Source organism: Cajanus cajan, chromosome 4 (assembly GCF_000230855.2).
Source record: "Cajanus cajan strain Asha chromosome 4, NIPB_CcT2T_4, whole genome shotgun sequence".
In the NCBI taxonomy this organism is placed as follows: domain Eukaryota; kingdom Viridiplantae; phylum Streptophyta; class Magnoliopsida; order Fabales; family Fabaceae; genus Cajanus; species Cajanus cajan.
This window is the reverse complement of record NC_138520.1, coordinates 65,000,084-65,025,942: the sequence shown is the minus strand read 5'-3', so window position 1 is coordinate 65,025,942 and position 25,859 is coordinate 65,000,084. Positions and strand designations below refer to the sequence as shown.

The window sequence follows — 25,859 nt, the reverse complement described above, 5'->3', positions numbered from 1 at the left end:
GCATACATGGGTATGTGTGTTTTATGATTTATGTGTTTGAGAGAGAGAGAGAGAGAGAGAACTAAGATGATAGGAACAGCGAGGCCTCAATTTGTGTTGTTTGGATCTTCAATTGTTCAGTACAGTTTTTATGAAGGTTGGGGAGCAACACTTTCTCACTTGTATGCTCGTAAGGTATTTCTTTTTTCTTCTTCTTCAAACATTAATTGTATCTTTATTCATTCCATTAATCAGAAAAAGGAGAGATATAGAACAATATAGAAACTTATTTTTCTGTTTAACTAATCCTCCTTTAGCAAATTTGAACCTTTAAATAACATAGCTCTATAATTTTGAGGTTTTAGGGGGTGGGGGGGCTTTTAATGAAAATTAATAAAGATATAGTAACAAAAAGTTTCATTAGTATAGTTTTTATCGACAAAAATAATCTTATTAATGAATATTAATATTATATACCACATAGATTAGCAATATGATATAGTAATTAACGATAAATTTACTTATATTTTAAATAATTTTCATGTATTGTGGATGTAAAGATTTTCACATTTTTAATCGATTAGAAAATATACTAGATATAATTTTTAAAGTAATTATAAAATTCAATATAAATTTATCATATACACAGCTAGTGGAAGATTATATGCGTTCTATATCAAATAAAAAAAAAAGACTAATTATTTTCTTTGTTTCAAAATAATTTTCATTTAGTTTTTTTAAAATGTAGTATTAATTATTTTTTATTTATATATCTAATAATTTTCTTTAAAAAAATGTTATGTTTCATTATTTCTAACAAAAAAAACTAATAGCAAGGTTGATTTTGAAAAGAAAAATTACTTTCATCCGTTTATGTTTTTTATTTATGTAAAACAATTTAATACCACACTTATTACATAATAGAGGTTAATAATAAAGTTTCTATCACACTCTTTTAAACATATAAATTCTAGAATAATAATAAGTACATTAAGAAAAATGTATTAAAATATATTTATAAAACTCCTCATTCTATAATGGAGAAAGCCAACAAAGGACACCATTCATTAATTTATTTGTGTCATTCTATAATGGAGAAAGTCAACAAGGACATCATTCATTGATTTATTTGTATATCCGAATCATGAGAAGAAAAATAGAGTATGATAATTTAGTAATAATGCATTAATTGGTCTTTGACTAATTTATTTATCCATCTTACAACATGAGATAGGCAGATATAGTTATGCGAGGATACGCTGCTTGGAATTCAAGGCGTGCTTTGGAGGTTTTGGATATAATTTTTCCCAAGGTATATATATTCACCATCATCTCCATCTAAATTAAGTGCTAAATCCTTTTCTCTTCTGAAAAATATTTACTTAAATTAATCATCATAATTTACAAACTTTTATTTATTTTTTATTTACATTAATTTGCTCTGCGTTATGTGATTGCTTTGATTCTTAATTAGTGAGATACTAAACAAGGATTTGTCCTTTTGAACTATGTTGTAATCTTTAACTTAGGATGCCAAGGAGCAACCATCATTGGTGATTGTATACTTTGGTGGTAACGATTCTACTCTTCCCAATCCAAATGGCCTTGGTCCTCATGTACCTCTAGAGGAATTCAAGGAAAATATGAGGAAAATTGCTATCCATGTGAAGGTAAAGATTAAGTATTAGAGTCTATAGTTGCTTTTATGTCTTCATTAGAAGAAAAAAAAAAAAAAAAAAAAAAAAAAAAAAAAAAAAAAGGTATTTTGTTCTTCTCTATTTTTTTAAATAAATTAAAATAATAAAAAATTATGTAATAAGTAGTTATATGAATAATTAATTATTTAAAAAAGAATAAAAAATTTATATGAAAAGATATTAAAAGAGAAAAAATGGTTTAAACTTATATGTTTAGAATAAAAGAGGGTAAAAGAATCCATATAAAAATAAAGATAAACAATTATTGCAAGGAACATCTCCATTATATAATGTTATAGAGGTATAGATAAATAAATAAATTATGTAGTAGGTAGTTACGTATGCAGTTATTCAAAAACGAATAAAAAACTGGGACGAAAAAAATATTAAAAAAGAAAATTTGATTTATATGTAAAATAAAATAAGGTAAAAAGGTGCTTATAAAAATGGAGATTAAAATAATTATTGAAAGGAACATTTCAATTATATAATGATATATATTAATATCTCCTCGTTTCTTCTTGATAGTCAATATTTTTTTTTTGAATTATTTTGAATTATTTATTATTTTTAAAGTTTAAAATAATATTAATTATTTTTAATCAATTTTATCCTTATTTTTATCTAACTTTCAATTATTTATATATTTACAACTAAGTGTATTTATTGTAGAATTAAATAAAAAGGGGTATAACAAGAAATTTTAAAATTATTTTATTTAAATTAGAAAAATTGATTACATTTTTTATTTGTGTATAAAATCGTTAAAAGAACTATTAAAAAAAAAAGGAATATAATTTATCGTACGGAAGAAATTTATAGCATGGGGTGTGTAAATCTAAGTTTTCTTGATCTTTATGTTGATGGTGTCTAAATTTGACAATGATTTACAGGGTCTTTCAAAGAAGACTCGCACTATATTTCTCACTACTCCTCCCATCAATGAAGCACAAATCCATGACAATAGGTAATGATTGCAATTGGTTATCATAATTTCACATAAAGGTAGATAGATACTTACACTATCTCTGTAATGGGGTTGCTTACAAGCAATTTCTTGTATTACATCACTGTTAAATCAGTTCTGGCTTACTTTATGGGTTGTTTAAATTTTAGCAGAGTTACTTATAGAAACAATTCTACTAAAATTTAAACAACTCATAAAATAGGTCAGAACTGATTTGACAATAATATAACATAAGAAGTTGCTTATAAGCAACTTCCATTAAAAATGCTCTTAGTAGAAGTCTCATGCTTGCACTTCAAGTCAATTATATAATTAGTAGCACAATTTATCATGGGATAAAGATAAAAGAGATAATAAGAAGTGTCGATTACGTGTTTGGACTCCTTTAAGGATCCAAAAATCAAAACTACGTACTGTTACATCTAGATTTTGATTTTTTTTTAATTATAATATTGATATAAAATATTCATCATTAAAAATAATAATAATTTTTTAAGAATAGTAAATATATAAAATAAATATATTTTTTTCAATATATCTATTTCATACTTAAAATCAATATTTGAATCTTGAATAACTTAATTAAAAAATATAGGTCACTATCACTAGTGTTAATTAGTGTCACTTTATATTGTGATTATATGATATATCACATTAACCTACTTGTCCCCTCCCTTTAAATATACACAAACATGTCCTTAACTATAAAATTGTTATGCACAAATAAAATCACTTGTAACGTGTCCTAAACTGGGGAAAATGATGTCTATAATAGATCCAAACAATTGTGATGATGGTGTCTCTAACTCTCTATAAGTCGTCTTGTCAATCTCCATGGTTGCACTTACAAAAACTATGATGTCAAAGTTAATTTATGAATTATAATTATGTAAAATGAATAATAAATATATATGAGTATTCTTGTACAATAATTTTTTGGGAGCAATAAGGAGAAAAGTTGTTATACTTAATTGTGCCACATGAAATATTGGTGACATGAAAGCATTATAAATCAAGTACTTCTAGTTTATAGAGTTCGTAGACTTTCTCTCAACATAATTACTATAAAAATTTATAAACTTATCATACATTTGTAAATTCTAGTAAATTTAATTTTTACCATGCATCATATTTTTAAAATAATTACTATATAAACTTGTAAATTTAGTTGTATGAAATAAATATTTATATACTATGCATATTAAAATTATAGTTATGTAACACTGTTGATATATAAGAATTTACATTTTCAAGATAAAAACTATAAGACTTTTGAATCTTAACCTTTGACATTGTTATCCTAAATTTTTTTAATTAATATGATCTTACAAAATGATGATTAAATTGTTGTAATAAAATCAGTAACGCTCAGGGATTACCACTAAGGACAAATGAAGCTTGTCGAATATATGCAGAAGCATGTTTGGAGGTGTGCCAAGAAATTAATGTCAAAGCTATTGATTTGTGGTCTTCTATTCAGAAAAAGGATAATTGGCGAGATGTTTGTTTCATGTAAGTATATGCTCTCATGTGTCCCTTAATTCTAGAGGTTCAAGTTTACATATTCACTACAAGAAATGTTACATACTTACATACAGTGATATATAATTTTTTTTTACTATAAATGCAATATGTGCAGATATATGCTCTCATGTATCCCTTTCAATAATATATTTTGTGTGTCAATATTATCTATGTCTACATTTTTTAATAATATACTAACATATATTATATTTATATTGTAGGTAAAAATAAGTTTTAATGAGAAGTATATTATGTCATTATAGGGTTTATACTACTTTTCTTTTTTGTATTTGATAAGGTGGTTTGGTTATTTTGTAGTGATGGAATTCATCTCTCAAATGAGGGAAGCAAGATAGTGTCAAGAGAGATATTGAATGTCCTTAAAGAAGCAAAATGGGAACCTAGTCTATATTGGAGGTCAATGCCAAGTGAATTTGGGGAAGATTCACCATATGATCCAGTTGCATCAGATGGAAAGTCAATTAATCTCTCCAACTTTGCTTTCCCTGATAATGATATGTGGGATTAGACTTATGTAAAAGGAATTAAAAACTATATATAGATACAAGACATACCCCAATTTATAGTATCCTTAGCTTAGGCAACATTCATGAAATAATAGGCTTTGATGTTATGCCTAATGAAGTATGATATTCTTTATTCTTATACCAACAAATGGATGATTACTTGACCTAGCTTTTTACCATGTATTGAACTTGTAATTATTTACACCAAATAGGTTTCACTATCCCATGATTTTATGTTTTCCATAAAGTAAATTTTAAATAAATTTCTTTGATTTATTTATATAAGAGAAAAATATAAAATGAAAAAATAAAACTTTTTTTAACAACATAGCATTAATATATATATATATATATATATATATATATATATAATTTTAAAAGTTTTTTTTTTACTTCTCCAAAAGTTGAAATATGTATTTTAATTTTAACTTATCAAGTTTGATTCCTTTTGCCTCTTTGTTTTTTCTTTTAAATATGCTTACAAGAAAATTTATTTAGACTGAATAACAAATTATATACTTAGCAAAAAAAAAGAAAGTAGAATCGATAAAGTATTAAATAACAATGCTACACATGTTGTCCAATTGGATAAAAAAGTATCTCACTAGGTTGAACATTCAACCGGGATTTTATAGTTGTCCATAGTTATTACTTAGTCACACATGTTGGTAAGAAATTAAAACTCCCAAATGTCGAGATAAAAGATCATGATGGAAAATCCTTTGGAGAGACTAGGTTGATATAGTTCTTCCTCTAAGTTCCTTTGCACAAATATTTTCCTCTTGGTCTCCTCCTAACTTTTCTAAAGGCTTTCAAGGGCGTTAGAAGCCTTCTTCAAACACACATGAAAAGGGAAGAGTTCCCCTTGGTTGAAACCACACTCAATGAGTGATAAGTTACTCCAAATCTCACCACACTCAAGAGAGGATAAGAGAAATAGAACTAGTTTCATAGAGAGAAACAAGCTTTAAGAAAGAGAATTAGGAAAATTGCATCTGATTCATTAAACTCCAAGGTAATTTCTGCCAATACAAGGAATCCTATATATAGGAGTTTGGTTGGCTTATGGTGTAAATTAGACTAATCATGGTCAAGTGTAATCATGGTTACTATCTTGTACTTAAGCTAACCAATCCTAGTTAACTTTCTACAAGTCTAGTTAGTTGTCTCGAAGCTTATGGAACAAGCTAAGATAATCCTAGTTTAAGAACAACCTATGTTAGCTTAAGTTAACTCTAACTATCTAACATAATTATTATAACTACTAGACTAATGATTACTTTGACTAGTTTATTAAGATGTCAATATCAAAATCATGTGACTTATTTAACAAACTTGGATGACTTGTTCATTAAGCTTGAACATCCAAACCACTTGCTTAGACAAGTGGACGTCCAACCTTAATGGGCTAAAAAAATGTTTAGACCATTCAAACCCAAATAAGTCAATCACTACAAGAAAAACTGTTATTATCTACGGAATATTACTTACGAAATTTTTTTCGTAGATAATGTTTAGTTATCTACGGAATATTACCTACGAAATTTTTTCTATAGATAATGTTTAGTTATTTATAGAATATTACTCACGAAATTTTTTCTGAAGATAATTTTTAGTTATCTATAGAATATTACCTATGAAATTTTTTTCGTAAATAATGTTTAGTTATCTACGGAATATTACTTACGAATTTTTTTTCATAGATAATATTTAGTTATTTCTTTTTCTCACATTTTTTATCATGTATTTTTTTTCTTTCTTTTAATACAGTGTAGAAACGAAATGCTTACATTACTTTTCTTTTAATATTTTAAAGTTTAATATTAGTAATAATTTATTCTCTTTTTTAAAAAATTGTAATAAAGTATCTAAATAGAATATGAATTTGTCTTTCAACAAACTTATAAATTTCACTTTATTGTTTAAATCAACAAGTTTAATATTTAAAAAGATAAATAAAAATATATATAATTTCAATATATTATAGTAATTAAATTTAATATAATAATTATTATTATTATTATTATTATTATTATTCATTTTTATTCAAATAGATCAATCTTTTAAGTGTAATATAAGTTTTTTTTTTAAATAACTTGTAGCCTTTGCTTTTAAACTAAATAGATTATAGTAAAGACTTTAGTTTGACCTATTTTTAAATATATGTGATTACTTTGTACGGTTATTGATTTTTGAATGTGGATTGAGTAAATTACATTATTTTAAAAAAATATTTTATTTTTTGTGATAGACTATTTATATTGTTTATAATATAAATTTATTTAAATAACGAATTTAATTCTTTCAATAATAAAAAATTCATACGTAAAAATTAAATTCAATATATAATTTAAATAAAATTAGGTATATACATACTAAATCAATTATTCATCTTTTGATTTAATACTGAATTTATTTTGAATATAGTATTTTAATATATTTTATTTGAAATATCAGTTAACATATTTTATTATCTTTTCATTTTAATTTATTGTAAAATAATTAAAATATTTAATTTAGCATCATTAAAAAAATAACCATTATAAGATTTAATTTATTTAATTTCATTATGTATAATAATACTTTTAGTCACTGTATTGATAAAAAAATTATTTTTAATTAAAATATATTTTAAAATTTTAGTTAATTCATTATCATTCACTTACTTTATTAAAAAGTGATAAAATATAATTGATTTTCAGTTAATTTAATAAAATAAAAACTTTAAAATATATATCTAAAATCTGTAACAATTTCTTAAGTATAAATATTTAATTAATTTTAATATATACTAAAATTAATATCAAAAAATTTATTATGATTTTAGTTATAACTTTTATTATCTTTTAATTTAATATTGGATTTATTTTGATTATAAAATATAGTAAATAAAATCTAAAATTATATCAGTTTTTTTAATAAAAGTATTTAATTAATTTTAATATATAATAAATTTAATATCAAAATATTTATTATGATTTGAGTTATAATTTTTATAATCTTTTAATTTAATATTGACTGAAGTTGCCATCGATTGAGCTTATGGGTTTTTTCCACTTTCGGGCTCATAAACCCATTATGAAAGACTAAGTTAAAACAACACAACTCCTTCTGAAATTTAACAACACAGCGCCACTCGCTCCGGCGCAGACATTCGGGAAATCTGGGACTAGAAACACTCCCTCGCCGGCCACGACACCTCCTTCTCTGTTAGGTATTTCATCGCTTCTCTGCACTGTTTCTCGCTTTCATTCTTTCCCACTTTTTATACTTTTTTATTTCATACCTAGTTATGCGTTTCGCTTATCGTTATGAAATCGGGAAATCTGGGACTAGAAACCTCGTTTTGGACTTGAAAGGTTAGTTGTTTTCTAGTGCATTTTTTCATACCGGAACAACATGAGACTCTTTTTTCTTTTTGTATTTTCAATGAAAGTGAACAATGTAAGTAACTGTTAGAGAAAATTGTGATTGTCACTTGTGCAATTTCAGTTTGAGTTCAGCAAATCCTAAAATCCAGGCCGAGAGGTCATCCCAAATCTGATTACGTATATAGGGGATTAAAGAATTTACAGTGAGCAGTACAGAGATGCCACAGAGATAAGGAATTAAAGAATTTACAGTGAGCAGCACAGAGATAAGAATTACCTCATCTGATTACGTATATAGGGATACATGTAAGATAAGCTGCAAGTACACTAAATTATTACGGGGATAAGAATGTTATCCAAAATCAGTGAGCTATGTGAGATCTCATTTACCTATAAATAGGCCTCAATTGCAGTAAATTGAGAGGCACCAAGTAACGAAAGTAGAAAAAAAAAAAGAGAAGAGAGAAAGAAAGAGAAAGCAGCGAAGTGAGAAAATAAAGTCTCGATAAATCTAATAAAATCCCGCATGAGGGAGAAAAGGAGAATGAAGGGTGATGCGAAAAAATTGATCAACAACAGCTCAATCTCTTATTGCTGAGAAAACGATGGTATATGTACAAAATGGTGCAGCAAAAAGGTAGAAAGAGAAAAGGTACAAAAGAGAGTCTGAAAATAACGGAATGAAAAATCAAAATGAGAAAGTGGCGTGAACGAAAAAGAAAAACGTGACGTGCATGAGAGACGTGCATGAGTCATGAAAGACATATGAGTACAGCTGTTAAGAGCCCCCCTCAAGTTGGAAGTAGATATTGGACATTCCCAGCTTGGAACACAGCTCTTTAAAACGAGAAGGAGATAGAGCTTTGGTATAAATTTCAGCCAGTTGAGAGGAGGATGACACATGCAGCAATTTGAGTAAACCATTGGTCACTTTTTCTCGAAGGAGATGACAGTCTATTTCGATGTGTTTCATTCGTTCATGAAACACCTGGTTGGATGCGATTTGGAGAGCAGATTGGTTGTCACAATAGAGGAGAGCAGGTCGAGTAAAGGAGATGCGAAAATCTTCTAAAAGATATGTGAGCCATTGAATTTCACAAGCGGTGGAAGCAAGAGCTCGATATTCTGCTTCTGATGAACTGCGTGATACAGTGGGCTGTTTCTTTGATCTCCATGAAATGAGTGAGTGTCCAATATAAACGGAAAATCCTGTGATAGAACGTCGAGTGTCTATGCAACCCGCCCAGTCAGAATCACTGAAGGCTTTCAATTGAAGGGAGCTGTCTGCAACAAGAAAAATGCCTTGTCCAGGGGCTTGTTTCAAATATCGAAGTATACGAAAAACAGCTTGTTGATGAGAAGATGTGGGCTGAGAAACAAATTGACTAAGATGGTGGACAGCGTGAGTAATATCAGGCCAAGTATTGGTGAGATAAATCAAGCGCCCAATTAACCTTCGATAGGAAGAGGGATCAGTCAAAGGGGTACCAGTATCAGCAGATAAACTAGCTTTATAATCCATTAGGGTGGATGATGGGCAACAAGCTAACATGCCAGTGTTAGAAAGAATATCAAGTGTATATTTACATTGACTCAGATGAATACCTGTGTTGTTTCTAGCAACCTCAAGACCAAGAAAATAGGTTAAATCTCCAAGATCTTTGATTCTAAAAGCTTGATCAAGAAGAGTAGTGATGCGTTGTATTTCAATGAGGTTGTTCCCAGCAAGAACGATGTCATCAACATAAACTAGGAGAGCTGTACTAGTAGAATCTGTAAACTTCAAAAACAAAGAATGATATGCAAAAGAGTGTGTATATCCATGAGTCAAAAGAAACGTTGAGAGGCGGGCATACCACTGACGGCTGGCCTGTTTGAGCCCGTACAAGGAACGATTTAGCCTGCAAACTTGTCCCGATTTAGTGGAGGGTAAACCAGGAGGAAGATGCATATATACTTCCTCATTGAGATCACCATGCAAAAATGCATTGTTGATGTCCAATTGTTTAAGAAACCAGTTATGAATTGCAGCTAATGAGAGAAGAAGGCGAACTGTAGTTAACTTAGCAACCGGTGAAAACGTGTCAAGAAAGTCAAGGCCCTCAAGTTGTGTGTATCCTTTGGCTACTAAGCGGGCTTTGTATCGTTCAACTGATCCATCAGCATTGTGTTTTATCTTGTAAATCCATTTGCAACCAATTGCTGTTTTGTTGGGTGGTAAAGAGGTGATAGTCCAGGTATGATTGGCTTCTAGGGCAGTGATCTCATCTTTCATAGCTTTAATCCAACAGTCATGCTTAGAAGCTTCAACAAAGGAGTTAGGCTCGGTGGTAGTAGAAATAGATAAAATGAAATGACGAAAAGATGAAGATAAGTGAGAATAAGAAATGAAAGACTCTAAGGGATAGCGAATACCTGGAGAAGATGGTGATCCAGTTGATGTAAGTGTCACATGAAAATCTCGAAGATAGGAAGGTGGATGATGTGAACGAGTAGATCGACGAGGAGCAGGGGTTGAATGAGCATATTCAGGTGAAGAAATAGAAGGAGAAGGCTAAGAAGTGGAAGGTGCAAGATTATGAAGATTGAAGTCAGAAATAATGTGGTCATTTGTGAAAGGTAGAGGGAGAGATGGAGTAAATGATGTAGGTTGAGCAGTATGGTCAACATAAGGAAAATGGTCTTCATAAAATATAACATTTCGAGAAACCTCAATGTTACGAGTATGAAGATTGAAGGTGAGATAGCCTTTGGTGTGGGGTTTGAATCCAAGAAAAACACAAGGGTGAGCCCTGGGATCCAATTTCTTACGGTGGGCTTTAATAGTACTAACATAACAAAGACATCCAAAGACACGAAGAGTGGTAATGTCGCATGGTTTGCCATATAATTTTTCAAAAGGGGAAATATGTTGTAAGAAAGGCGTGGTAAGGCAGCTGATGATGTATGTAGCATGCATGAGTGCAAAACACCAAAACGAAGGGGGAAGAGCAGATTGAAAAAGGAGTGCACGGGTAACGTTTAAAAGGTGTTGATGTTTACGTTCAACAATTCCATTTTGCTCAGGAGTTTCAATGCATGTGGTTTGGTGAATAATTCCTTTGGATTCAAAATATTTATTCATGGAAAATTCAACCCCATTATCAGTTCTTATAACTTTGACTTGAGTTTCAAATTGGTTTTCAACGTAAGCAATGAAATTGGTTACACAATTACGCACCTCTGCTTTAGTTTTCATGAGAAAAACCACGTATATCGTGTATGATCATCAACTATGGTAAGAAAATAACGATGTCCATGTAAAGATATTTTTAAACAAGGTCCCCAGATATCAATGTGAAGTAAGTAAAAAGATTTAGATGTATGAGAATGACTCAGAGGGAATGGGAGTTTCTTTTGCTTAGCATAATGACAGGTGTTACACGTAAAGTGTTTGTTACTATATAGACAGGTAATATTGTTTCATAGAATGTAATTTTTCATATGGCAAGTGACCCATGCGAAAATGCCACAAATCAATGGATTGAATGCTATATTCAGGATTGCAGACAGTAGAACATATAGAGGGTGGAATGGCAACAATGGTCATGGTGTAGAGTCCAACATTTACATCAACTGTACCAATCTTCTCGTTGGTTTTCAGATCCTGAATAACACAAGACGTGGAGCAAAAAAATGAGTTGCACATCAAGAGAAGAAACCAACTTAGAAATGGAAATTAAATTGAATTTAAAATCTGGTATAAACAACACATCTGATAAGTAGAAAGTATCAGTGAACTTTACCAGACCGGAATGGGTAGCGAGTACTTGTTGACCTGTGGGTAGCTTGACGACAATAGGATTAATGGAACGATACGAAAAGAAATTTGAAAGGGAAGAAGATATATGATCAGTGGCTCCAGAGTCAATGACCCAAGAGGTGAGATTGTATGTGCTGACAGAGGTGGAAAAACAATTACCTGGGGATGGTGAGGGCTGTGTGGAACATGAAGAAACAGAACCAACATGATTTATATGTGAAGAAGGAGAAGCTGAGCTGCTATTGGTTGACTATTGTATTAAACCCATCAAGATTTGATACTGCTGAGGAGTGAAGCGATAATCCTAGTTTGGAATAGCTTGCTGTTGATCACTGGCCTTACATTCATCAGTCACCGTGTTGTTTACAATGGAAGTCTTGCCAGTCGGGGATTTGTAACCTGGAGGAAACCCGTGTTTACGATAGCAAACATCTATAGTGTGTCCATTTCTCCCACAATGAATACAAATTTTACCAGACCGATTAGAGGCACCACGATTGCTTTTATTGTCATGGTTAGAGGGAAAACCATGTTTACGATAGCATAGATTCTCCGTGTGTCCTAATTTACCACAGTGGGTACATGTGAAAGATGAAGCAGTTGCATTGATTGTAGCAGTTTTTGTAACCGTATTGGCAACAAAATTAGACCCCAAAAGTTGGCGTTCCTGTTGAGCAACATAGGAGAAAATCTTAGAAATTGGAGGAATGGGGTCCATGAGGAGAACATGAGATCTAACATTGCTATATTGTTCATTTAATCCACGTAAGAACTGCATGGCTTGATCTTCTCACTTCCTTTGAGCAATGGTGGGTAAAACATTGCAAGAACATTTGTGGGTACATGAACATGTAGGATCTGGCCTAAAATTTTCCAATTCGTCCCAAATAATCCTAAGTTTTGTGAAGAACTCAGTGACAGAAAGGTCTCCTTGCTGAAGGGAAGAAGCTTCATACTGCAAATCTGAAATACAAAGGAGGTCACCTTGAGAGTACCTTGATTTAAGATCATTCCAAATCTCATCAGCTTTGTCCATCCAAAGTATACTCTGACGAATAGAAGGAGAAACTGAATGTACAAGCCAAGAGACAACCATATTATTACATCGACGCCATGCGAAATAAGTAACACCAGACTTAGGCGGTTGTGGAGCATTCCCGTCCACGAATTCCATCTTGTTTTTGGCACTAAGAGCAGTAAGCATGGATCTACTCCATGAATGATAATTGCCTGAATCAAGAACAGGTGATACAAGCGCAGTGGTAGGATTCTCGCCAGGATGAAGATAGAGGAAACTGTGAAAATGGGGTGTTGAATGAGTTTCGTCCTCCATAGTAATAGGAAGGAAAGAAAAAAGATGAATGCACAGCAGAGCTCTTCAATGGAAGAGCTCTGATACCATAATAAAATCCCGCATGAGGGAGAAAAGGAGAATGAAGGGTGATGCGAAAAAATTGATCAACAACAGCTCAATCTCTTATTGCTGAGAAAACGATGGTATATGTACAAAATGGTGCATCAAAAAGGTAGAAAGAGAAAAGGTACAAAAGAGAATCTGAAAATAACGGAATGAAAAATCAAAATGAGAAAGTGGCGTGAACGAAAAAGAAAAACGTGACGTGCATGAGAGACGTGCATGAGTCATGAGAGACGTATGAGTACAGCTGTTAAGAAAATCTACACTCCAAGGTAAGGGGGAGGAGAACTTTGTTTCCTTAAAATTTTATCTATTATTATGTTTATTTATTTATGTTATTTTCTTTGTACATTTATCTAGTGAGGTGTCCCTAACCTCATTTATTTGCTTAAACTATGCTTATTTTTGTCTATAATAATTATTAAGGTGTTCATATTTTATATTGTTTAATTATTTTATAATGATTGTCATTTTTATTTATATCATCGGTACTCTTAATATATTCTTTTTACGTAAATATATTTATAATCAACTATGATATAGTTGTGATATCTTGGACTCGTCTTGTTGTTATTTCTTCACATTTTTATGAAGATAAATATTGTTCTATGGCCATAGAAGATAAAATTTGAATTATTTGTAGCTGGAGGTTTGACCTTGGGGATTTAAATGAGTAAGAAATGAATGTGAAATATCCTATTGTTGGTTAAGGTGAAATATCCTTTTATTGGTTGATATTATGATGATGCTCATTTATCCTGACTAGTCACTACAAGTATAATTCAAATTTTAATGTTAATCATCATTAATATATTATATTTTTTTTGTATTAATTATTGCTATGCGTATTATGTGATTAAAATTATTTATTTGAAAATTGTTCTCACTCCTTATGTTTCTTGTGTAATATAATCATAAAAATAATTAAATAAATAGAGATGGATGTTCCAGCAATTCCAGCCCCTTTTCCTTTCGTAATTTCTGCAATATTTTCTGGGACTACATGGAGTGTAGATGCAGTAGCAAACACAGTCACATTTAATGGAGTGGCGGTGTCGAGTTTTACCTTCTCTCCAAACCAAGAAGTCCTTACAGTGATCGACGGCCCCATAATAGTTACTTTCTTTTTACAGCCCGCTAATCACGTGAACTCAATTGTGAATTTATTTCAACCACTCATGTAAATATTATAATTAGAAGTAGAAAAAGAAACTAGGTTATGTAAATAGGCAAGTATTGTAAATATTTCCAATAATATGTAATATATATGTAAAAGTAAGGAACTACGCACGTAGTGGTAAATATTTATGGTATGGTATGATATATAATATTATTACTATATATGTGTTTTCTAGCTAGAAATATTATTTATATACGTATATTACTGTGATTAACATTAATACGACTAGGCGTTACATTTTAATGGTATCAGAGCAGGTCGATCTAATCGGCCGTGAGTTATGAGTTTACCGTGCTTGCTTGGTAGATGAAGTCTATAGTTGCAACGATTGAATTTAAGGAGATTGTATGTCGAGAATTAGAGTTTTTAATGTTCTTGATGAAAGGCCAAAGTGTGCATCTTTGTTATTTTTTTTATTACATGATTTAGAAATTATAAATTATTCCTAACTAGGAGGCACTGCCACCTTTACTGGAATTAATTTATATTTCCTTTATTACTTTTAAATCTTATTATATGATTTATTAAATTTGATGCTTACCTATTGATTTTTTTATGGGTTAGGCTGTATGAGGATTTTATTTTAGTTTCTAAGTTTTCTGTGCTAAATAGGTAAGTTGTTTGGTTTAGGATTGTAGGAAAAAACTTAAATAATGGTTTGGAAGTGTTTTAAGGTATTTTTGAGGCTTTAGACTTTGGTGCGCTCTTTTGCTGATCCATGCAGGAAATGTCTTAGCTGCAGTTTTATTGTGTCAGTACAAGTATTATATTGACAGAGTATTATATTGACAGAGTTGGATTTTATGATCTTCATAAAAGTTGTAGTCTTGGATGTTAACTTTTTAAGGGCACCAAAATCAGGTACAATGGAGATCTAGAACTTTTGTTATGACTATTTTAGTGAATAAAGGTCTAGCTGTTAACGCTGATTATATCTATTACAAATTTTGAAATTTTTAGCTAAGTATATGATCATTTTAGAATTTCAAGTCTTCATAAGAGTGATAGCTTATCCTGTGAGCTTTCTTTTGGTGATAGGTTTAAGATCATTTGGTGATAGCTTGTATAATTCTCTATGTATCATTTTCTTTGATAGTTGTTAAAGGGATATATATGTTATCATGATGTTTGTAGGAAATCGATTTTATTCTGATTTTTTGAGGTGTTGTCTTGTGGATCAAAAGTTTCTATGATGTTATGTGGTAAAGACTGTTCATGTACAGGCTATACAGAGTAAACGGTAATTGATTCATACATGCTTAAGGATGGTATATATGAAGGTTTAAAGTAGGTATTCTAATATGATTTGATATGCATGTATGTTGATGTGGATAGATAACCTTAGGGATCAATTAATGAATATTGGTGTGTTTAGTGAGATTGACCTTAGGATATGATATCATCATATTGGAATTAAGGGTAAAAATATATTCAAGACAACTTTACACCAATCTATTTAAGTATGAATTTCTATTGTATGAAGTGAATTTTCTAGGTTTTGTAATTTTTAGTGAAGATATAATATAGAACTATCTGTGGTAGAAGTTGTGCTTAAGTGGGAGATACCAAAGTCAGTTAGTGTGGATATGAGTTTTCTTGAATTAACTTACTATTATAGGAGATTTATTGAGGAAATTTTTAAGATAACCTTACTTTTGACTAGATTGATCAGGAAAAGATAGTTGCTTTTAAGGAATAGTAAGTGTGAGAGTATTTTTCAAACTCTTAAGAAAAAAATTGACTAGTGTTAACATTACCGGACTCTAGTAAGTCCTATGTGTTATATAGTGATGCTTCGAAGGCGGGTTTGAGTAGATTGTTGATGCAAGAAAGAAAGGTAGTAGCTTATATTTCTAAGCATCTAGGTATGGAAAATTCATGGAAAAAAAAATTACCTTACCCATAACCTTGAATTAGAGATTGTAATATTTACACTTAAGATTTTGGAGACATTACTGGTATGATTCTAAGTTTGAGATATTTAGTGATCATAAGGATCTTACATATCTGTTTGATCCAAAGGAGTTGAATAGGAGACAGAAGAAATAGTTGGAAACTGTTAAGGATTAAGATTTTAATCTTAGTTGTTATTTGGAAAAAGCCAATGTGGTGGTCGATACTTTTAGTAGGAAACCTCTATATATATCTCCCCTTATGGTTAAAGGGATGTATCTTTTAGCTCACATTAGAAATTTAAGTTTGACTTGTGAAATTATTTCTAGTAGTATGAAACTAGGTAGACTCGAGTAAAGAATGGACTACTGAAGGAAATTAGAGAAACATAATTAGTTGATTCATTTTGATGGCAAGACATGAGACCATAAGACAAGGTAGTAGATAAAGTTTGAATTATTTGTAGCTGGAGGTTTGACCTTGGGGATTTAAATGAGTAAGAAATGAAGGTGAAATATCCTATTGTTGGTTAAGGTGAAATATCCTTTTATTGGTTGATATTATGATGATGCTCATTTATCCTGACTAGTCACTACAAGTATAATTCAAATTTTATTATAATATAAAAATTTAATATATGATCTGTATATATATTTATATATATATATATGTTTAATATTGATTATAAATAATTCTATATATTCTTTTGAATTATTATATTTATTGGATATTGTTCTCATTCCTCTCTTTTCTTGTTTTTAAAATTAAATATATTATAAAATAGATGGATCTACTTGAGATTCCAGATCATTTTGCAGTTGTTGTTACTGCTGTCCTACTTGGAAGAAATTGGAATATGGAGGCTATTTGATGGATCTGTTATAATTCTATTTGCTAACCATATTATTTCAATTGTAATTTTCTTTCCACTATTAATGTAAATATTGTAATAGAAGGGGAAGAAAGAAATAATGTGTAAAATATTACATTATTGTAAATATTTTAGAACGATATGTCATGTATTAAATTTATAAAATATTCTTTTTCTTTATCTTTACCTTCAAAAAAAAGAAAAAAAATATTGTTAATTATATAATTGCGAAAATATTATATAAGAAAATATATAATAATTATTATATAAACTGGGCGTTACACTTTATATTAATATCTCACTTTAAATCTCACTAGTTGTTATTCGCATGCATTTTTTTTTCTTTTATCTTGTTATGAGTTACTCTTCACTATAAAAAAAATTTTATCATATGATACACATCCTATAATGACATAATATTTGTTGTTAAAAATCATCTTTATCTACACTATAAATACAATATGTATTAGTATATTATTAAAAAATGTAGATATAAATCATAATAACATACAATATACGTTGTTGAATCTTATTAAAAATCAACACTACAATTATGTGTAATTGTAAAATAAATTTATACCTACATATATTATATTTATAGTGATACTTTTATATGTTACTTGTAACACCCCAATTTTTTTATAAAGAGTATTTTTGTATTAATGGCATTTTCGTATTTAGTAATGGTATTTTCGTAATTTTAATAGAGGAATGAGGGTATTTTTGTAAACTTATTATTAATGGCATTCTCGTAATTTTGTTAAAGTTTTTGGGTATTTTTGGTTTCTGGAACGGGCCGTTCCAAATGTGGAACGGGCCGTTCCAAATGATAAAATTGTGTATTTTTGGGACGTCCAGAACGGGCCCAGAACGGGCCGTTCTCCAAAGGAGAACGGGGCATTCTCCTTGCAGAACGGGCCGTTCCAGAAGGAGAACGGGGCGTTCTCCTTGCAGAACGGGCCGTTCCAGAAGGAGAACGGGGCGTTCTCCTTGCAGAACGGGCCGTTCCAGAAGGAGAACGGGGCGTTCTGCTGGGTTTTGGAACGGGCCGTTCTGATTTCAGAACAGGCCGTTCCAGTTGAAAATTTTGCGTAGATTTGAAGGATCCAGAACGGGCGTTCCACTTTTCGGAACGGCCGTTCCGGATAGGTCCGCGAAAATGCCTATAAAAAGGCCCCTCCTCCCTCTCAAATCCTCACACCTCTCATCTTCTCTCCCTTCTCTCTTTTCTTTCTCTCTCTACTTCCTGCTGTTGATGGAAGGAGCTTAGGGGTGGAGGTTCTACCCTAGTTTCGGTCCCGATTTAAGGAGAGAGAAGAGAAGGTTCTGCCCGAATTTTGACTACCGTTTAAGGAAAAAGAAGAGGAGGTTCTGCTCAAGTTACTATTCATCCAGGTACGGGGGAAAAGGGGATTATTTATATGTAGAGTACATGAGGGAATTGGGTAGAGGAAGAATTTATTAGGATTATGATTTTATAATTATTTTATTTGAAGAATCATTAGTTCTATTGAAATTATGTGTTGAGGTTTATAGATATGCCAAATTGTAGGAATAATGATCTGGGAAGAAAGAAGAAATCATAAATGCTGTGAACTAGAATTTGGAATAATTATGAGTTTCACTGTTATATTAAATTGATTATCTTATTGATTATTATAATTTATGAATATTATTGCTATATTACCCGTTAAGAATGGATGATCTTGATGTGAATTGCTTGAAGGGTGTGTAAACCCTCATTTTGTTGGGCTTATCTGTTGTGTATGTGATGTGTATGTGATGTGGAATTATGTACGTGATGTGAATTTGAGTTATGAAATGAGAAGTGGGGAATGTGATTGAGATGTGATTATGGTACTGATGACCAGGGGTGAGCACGACCCTAAGCTGATGGGTAGCGTGACCTTGGCACAGTGTTATGTCAGGGGTGAGCACGACCCTAGGCTACTAAAAAGGGTAGCGTGACCTTGGCACAGTGTTATGTCAGGGGTGAGCACGGCCCTAGGTTGGAAAAAGGGTAGCGTGACCTTGACATAGTGAAATTTGTGTGGATTATGAATGAATTGTAATGTTCAAGTGGATTGTGATGGATTGATGTAATTGTGAATTGAGATGTGAATATGATGAATGGTTGATAAATTATGATACACACATATATATATATATATATAGATAAATGCTTATGAATATTTTATTAAATAATGAGTTATTATGAGATTATATTGTGATGTGTTTGTATGTACTTTGCATATAGATATTTTCTTTTCTCACCGTATAAACTGTGGATATTTTAGGAGAAGAAGATCCAGCTACGAGTGGCTTCTAGGATGCCAACAATTAAAATTCTGGGAATGCTCTGATAGTGTGACATCGGGGCAGAGGATTTCTAGGATGAAATATTTATGTGTATTTGGCACTGTAATATTGTTTTGAAAACAATTTGTAAAACTCTTGTGTTTTATGTTTTATATCTCTATTAATGTGATTGTCGAATTTTTATGTGAACCCTTTTACCAACTTAGAAAATTTAACCTTCTTAAATATATTATAAATTTTTTATATATGTGTTGGGGTAGTAAGGGTGTCACATTTAGTGGTATCAAAGCAGGCCGATCCAATCGGCCGTGAGTTATGAGTCTACTATGCTTGTTTGGTAGATTAATTATGCTCTTATTTATTTATTTGTGTGCATTGTATTCTCAAGATTTGTCTGATAGACATGATATAATTTGATGATGCTATTTTTTTATTGATCTGATCATAATTTCTTATTTGTTTGATACTTTTTTACGTAAAAAGACCTTAAATTTGGATGATTTAAGAGTTTACGGTTAATGGAATTTAGGAATCTATAGTAGTAAGCAATTGAATCAAAGGTGGTTGTATTTGAGAATTGGAGTTTTGATATTTTGATGAGAGATTGGAATGTTCCTTGAGTATTGGTGCTTGCATGTTAACTTTATGGTTTAGGTAGTATGTAAATTTTATTCTCTAAGTCCTTTGTGAGCTGTTTTGAAAAGCTTGAATATGAGTTTAAAGTGGAAAAAAGTGAGTTTGGAATGGTTAAGGTATTTTGTGAAATGTTAGTACACTAATGCTAGTATGATAATTCCTTATGTCTGTTGTTTATTTGATTGTGTACTATTTTCTTAGATTATGGCTGGTAGGAATGATCGTGCAATTGCTGATGCTCTTCAAGCATTAGCACAAACTGTAAGTAACAACCATAGGACTGAAATCGCTCCTAATTGGTTAGAGCGATTTCAACGAAATAATCCACCTACTTTCCAGGGAGGATATGACCCAGATGTTGCGATGAATTGGCTAATGGAAATCGAAAAGATTTTCAATGCCATGGAGTGTCCTTTCACTCAAAAAGTGAGGTTGGCTACCTTCATGTTGACTGCTGATGCCCATTTTTGGTGGGAAGGAGCACTTCAAAGGATGATTGATGGAGAAATGCAATTGAATTGGGACAACTTCAAGAGGGTTTTTCTTGAGAAGTATTTCCCGGATGATGTAAGAAGCCAGAAGGAAGTTGAATTTCTTGAACTAAAGCAAGGGAATGACACAGTGGCAGAGTATGCTGCAAAATTTGATGCCTTGGTTCGCTACTGTACTCATTACCATGGTGAGGATGGCGAAAGGGCTAAGTGTATTAAGTTCGTGAATGGCCTTCGCCCTGAGATAAAAACAGCAATCAATTATCAAGAAATTTATCACTACCCGACTCTTGTCAACAAGAGTAGAATTTATGACCGTGACAATCGTGCACGTGCTGACTATTACAAGGGAGCTGGAGGTCCTATGCGTACCACAAATTCTAGTGCTTTAGGTAAAAGTAAAACTTACACCAAGTCTACTGGGAATTCAAGTTCTAAGGTGAATAATCAAGATTCGATGCAACGAAAGAGTCAATCTCCAATGGTTGGACAAACATCAAAAGGGGGGAGTGAGGGTTCTGTTCCACGCGATAATTGCTTCAACTGTGGGAAGACAGGTCATAAGGCATATGAGTGTTGGGTACCAAGAGTGATAACATGTTACAACTGTTACGAGAAGGGACACAAAGCTCGGGAGTGCCCCAAGAATAAGAAAGAAACAACAGAGGTTGAAGGGAGGGCTAGCAAGCCTAGAGCCACAGGGAGAGTATTTGCCTTGAGTAGTGTTGAAGCTACTTAATCCAAAGATTTCATCTAGGGTATATGTTTCATCAATGGAACCCCTCTAATTGTTTTATATGACTGGTGCGACTCACTCTTTTATATCACGTGTATGTCTAAATTACCTATTTTTTTTCCTTGTCTTCTGAACTAATAGTAGAGACACCCACTAATGGTTCAGTGATCACTTCTGATGTCTGTCCAAAGTGTCCCTTGACTATTGATGGTAGAGAATTCATGGTTGACTTAATTTGTTTGCCTATAAGTTAGCTAGTGAAATTAGGAGCTTCCTTGGATTGGCTGAATACTATAGAAAATTCATAGAGGGATTCTCCAAGTTAGCATTACCTTGACAAGTTTGACTACGAAAGGAGTTGTGTTTGTATAGGATAGTAAATGCAAGGATAGTTTACCGGGCCCTTGAGGAAAAGTTGACTAGTACACCTGTTTTAGTATTGCTTGACTTTTGTGGTTTATTGTGATGCTTCTAAAATAGGTTTGAGTGGAGTGTTGATGCAAGAAGGAAAGATAGTGGCTTGTGATTCTAGGCAACTGAAAACTCATCATAGGAATTACCTTACTTATGATTTTAAGTTTACAGGTGTAATATTTAGAGACATTGCCTATATAATTCTAAGCGTGAGGTATTTATTGATCGATAGGGCCTTAATTATTTGTTGACTGAAGAAGTTAAAATATGAGACAAAAAGAGATAGCTTAAATTTTTAGAGGATAAATATTTCAAACTTAGTTGTTAATTAAGTAAAGCTATTGTGGTAACCGATATTTTGAGTAGGAAATCTTTATATTTATTTTCCTTTATGATTAGAGATTCAAATTAGGGATTTAAGTTTGACTTATGAGATTACTCTTAATAGTGTAAAACTAGGTATGACTCGAATACTAAGTGGATCGTTGAAAGAAATTGGAGAAGCATAATTAGTTGATTCATTTGATAACAAGATATGAGATTATAGGATAAGGTGATGGATAAGAATTTGACTTGGGTGTAGATGGAGTGGTGAAATTAGTGATCTGATACGTATACCTAGTGAACTTACACTTAGGTACTTAATCTTTAGAGATAACCATAGAAGTAAAACCAATATTGTAGCAGATACCTCGATTATGATGACCTCTGATATATCATTTTGATGATTTAAGGGTTGGATTTGATTGAAGAATTTAGAGACTTATGCTAGATGAGTGAGATTACCCTTAGAAGCATTGAATGGATTATGCTGAAAGTAACTAGTGAATTAATGGATGAGATTAGAGAAGCTTAGGAGTCAGATCCTTTCTTAGAACCAAGTGGAGAAGATTGGTAGAAGTATAGATAACCAATTCTGAGTAGAAATCAATGTTGTTTTGAGGAGCAAGAACCAATTTGGGTGTTTAGTAACCTTGAATTAAGAAAGATGATTTTAGAGTAAAGACATACGAGTGTTCTTGAAATATATTTACGAACTACTAAGATGTATCAGAGTTGCGCAGCGGAAGTGTAGTGACCTAAGGTGAAGAGAAAAGAAATCTTTACAAATTTTGTAGCAATTAGACGTCTCATTTTGGAAGTAAGATGGTGAATGGATAGACCTTAATTATAGGTTTGTTTGAGACATTTAAGAGATTGATTTAGATTCCTTAAAATTTACTTGTCTTACCCTTAGATTTCCTTGGTAAAATGAATAGAGTTGTAGGTAGTGAGGTTGCATAAGAATTAGAAGTAAGAAGCGAAGAATTTACCATTGCAAAATTTCGAGGACGAAATTTCTAAAAGGAGGGGAGAATTGTAACACCCCAATTTTTTTATAAAGAGTATTTTTGTATTAATGGCATTTTCGTATTTAGTAATGGTATTTTCGTAATTTTAATAGAGGAATGAGGGTATTTTTGTAAACTTATTATTAATGGCATTCTCGTAATTTTGTTAAAGTTTTTGGGTATTTTTGGTTTCTGGAACGGGCCGTTCCAAATGTGGAACGGGCCGTTCCAAATGATAAAATTGTGTATTTTTGGGACGTCCAGAACGGGCCCAGAACGGGCCGTTCTCCAAAGGAGAACGGGGCGTTCTCCTTGCAGAACGGGCCGTTCCAGAAGGAGAACGGGGCGTTCTCCTTGCAGAACGGGCCGTTCCAGAAGGAGAACGGGGCGTTCTCCTTGCAGAACGGGCCGTTCCAGAAGGAGAACGGGGCGTTCTGCTGGGTTTTGGAACGGGCCGTTCTGATTTCAGAACAGGCCGTTCCAGTTGAAAATTTTGCGTAGATTTGAAGGATCCAGAACGGGCGTTCCACTTTTCGGAACGGCCGTTCCGGATAGGTCCGCGAAAATGCCTATAAAAAGGCCCCTCCTCCCTCTCAAATCCTCACACCTCTCATCTTCTCTCCCTTCTCTCTTTTCTTTCTCTCTACTTCCTGCTGTTGATGGAAGGAGCTTAGGGGTGGAGGTTCTACCCTAGTTTCGGTCCCGATTTAAGGAGAGAGAAGAGAAGGTTCTGCCCGAATTTTGACTACCGTTTAAGGAAAAAGAAGAGGAGGTTCTGCTCAAGTTACTATTCATCCAGGTACGGGGGAAAAGGGGATTATTTATATGTAGAGTACATGAGGGAATTGGGTAGAGGAAGAATTTATTAGGATTATGATTTTATAATTATTTTATTTGAAGAATCATTAGTTCTATTGAAATTATGTGTTGAGGTTTATAGATATGCCAAATTGTAGGAATAATGATCTGGGAAGAAAGAAGAAATCATAAATGCTGTGAACTAGAATTTGGAATAATTATGAGTTTCACTGTTATATTAAATTGATTATCTTATTGATTATTATAATTTATGAATATTATTGCTATATTACCCGTTAAGAATGGATGATCTTGATGTGAATTGCTTGAAGGGTGTGTAAACCCTCATTTTGTTGGGCTTATCTGTTGTGTATGTGATGTGTATGTGATGTGGAATTATGTACGTGATGTGAATTTGAGTTATGAAATGAGAAGTGGGGAATGTGATTGAGATGTGATTATGGTACTGATGACCAGGGGTGAGCACGACCCTAAGCTGATGGGTAGCGTGACCTTGGCACAGTGTTATGTCAGGGGTGAGCACGACCCTAGGCTACTAAAAAGGGTAGCGTGACCTTGGCACAGTGTTATGTCAGGGGTGAGCACGGCCCTAGGTTGGAAAAAGGGTAGCGTGACCTTGACATAGTGAAATTTGTGTGGATTATGAATGAATTGTAATGTTCAAGTGGATTGTGATGGATTGATGTAATTGTGAATTGAGATGTGAATATGATGAATGGTTGATAAATTATGATACACACATATATATATATATATATATAGATAAATGCTTATGAATATTTTATTAAATAATGAGTTATTATGAGATTATATTGTGATGTGTTTGTATGTACTTTGCATATAGATATTTTCTTTTCTCACCGTATAAACTGTGGATATTTTAGGAGAAGAAGATCCAGCTACGAGTGGCTTCTAGGATGCCAACAATTAAAATTCTGGGAATGCTCTGATAGTGTGACATCGGGGCAGAGGATTTCTAGGATGAAATATTTATGTGTATTTGGCACTGTAATATTGTTTTGAAAACAATTTGTAAAACTCTTGTGTTTTATGTTTTATATCTCTATTAATGTGATTGTCGAATTTTTATGTGAACCCTTTTACCAACTTAGAAAATTTAACCTTCTTAAATATATTATAAATTTTTTATATATGTGTTGGGGTAGTAAGGGTGTCACATTACTATATGTAACATTTCTTGTAGTGCTTATTTTCTATTTTATTTTTTATTTGTTGAAACTCGCTCTCTAAAAACTTCCATTAGCCATTTTTCATTTTGTAAAATTGTGTTATCTTTAATTTTGATTGTAAAATTTTCTTTTAATTTTTTCATTTTACTTGTCACTATCGTTCTCTATTTTATTTTGTTAATACTCTTGCTTTTTAAAAACTTTTCTTAGCTATTTTTTTTCTTGCACTTGATTTTTTTTAATTTTTTTCTACTTCTTTTGATTGTTAATTTGATTTTTTTTTGAAAAGTAACATATATTTATAAAATTGCATGTTTATTATTTTTATTAAGTGTTTTTGACATATATAATAATTTTTTTTGAATATTTTAATATAATTTCATATTATTAAAATTTACCAAAATAAATTTTATTTCTTTAAGAATACTATTGACCAATACATAGTGACTTAAATATTTTATTATTTATAATTTAGATTTAAATTTTTAATTGATATTATATTTCAAAACACCATTAAAATAAAATTTTATTTTTTGACATTCTAAAAATTAAAATTTCAATACTTTGTTCTTAAATATTTTTTTATTTAATTTTATTATTATAAAAGTAATTTTACATGATATATTTTATTTTATAAGTATACTTTTTTTTTTATTGAATGTGATAACTTATTTTACATGAATTTGATTTTTTTA

General features: G+C 31.5%; 2 protein-coding genes and 2 long non-coding RNA genes across 4 annotated transcripts; all 4 read left to right on the top strand.

Moving 5' to 3' along the window:
- Positions 1-4,915, top strand: LOC109801908 (GDSL esterase/lipase CPRD49). The gene is made up of 6 exons (XM_020363074.3): positions 1-174; positions 1,214-1,291; positions 1,509-1,649; positions 2,570-2,643; positions 4,006-4,155; positions 4,486-4,915. Exons 1-6 carry the CDS (start codon positions 31-33, stop codon positions 4,694-4,696), a joined length of 798 nt encoding a protein of 265 aa, XP_020218663.1. The 5' UTR covers positions 1-30; the 3' UTR covers positions 4,697-4,915.
- A 13,250-nt stretch (positions 4,916-18,165) lies between these two features.
- Positions 18,166-19,736, top strand: LOC145956918 (uncharacterized). Its single transcript, XR_014433301.1, has 2 exons — positions 18,166-18,623; positions 19,526-19,736. It is a non-coding gene; the product is annotated as an uncharacterized LOC145956918 (long non-coding RNA).
- A 554-nt stretch (positions 19,737-20,290) lies between these two features.
- LOC145957460 (uncharacterized) lies at positions 20,291-21,413 on the top strand. Its single transcript, XM_083073722.1, has 3 exons — positions 20,291-20,299; positions 20,385-20,609; positions 20,736-21,413. The coding sequence occupies exons 1-3, from the start codon at positions 20,291-20,293 to the stop codon at positions 21,411-21,413; spliced, it is 912 nt and encodes a 303-aa protein (XP_082929848.1).
- A 1,511-nt stretch (positions 21,414-22,924) lies between these two features.
- On the top strand, positions 22,925-25,069 carry LOC145956919 (uncharacterized). Its single transcript, XR_014433302.1, has 2 exons — positions 22,925-23,954; positions 24,859-25,069. It is a non-coding gene; the product is annotated as an uncharacterized LOC145956919 (long non-coding RNA).
- The last annotated feature ends 790 nt before the right edge of the window (positions 25,070-25,859 follow it).

What these genes read in the sequence shown, in the direction of transcription:
- LOC109801908 (XM_020363074.3), top strand. Translation starts at nt 31, where the DNA reads ATGTGTTTGAGAGAGAGAGAGAGAGAGAGAACTAAGATGATAGGAACA. An exon ending in GCACAAATCCATGACAATAG is followed by an intron (nt 2,644 to 4,005) that starts GTAATGATTGCA and finishes TAATAAAATCAG; the next exon opens with TAACGCTCAGGGATTACCAC. An exon ending in TGGCGAGATGTTTGTTTCAT is followed by an intron (nt 4,156 to 4,485) that starts GTAAGTATATGC and finishes GTTATTTTGTAG; the next exon opens with TGATGGAATTCATCTCTCAA.
- LOC145957460 (XM_083073722.1), top strand. An exon ending in AGTGTCCTTTCACTCAAAAA is followed by an intron (nt 20,610 to 20,735) that starts GTGAGGTTGGCT and finishes TTTCTTGAGAAG; the next exon opens with TATTTCCCGGATGATGTAAG.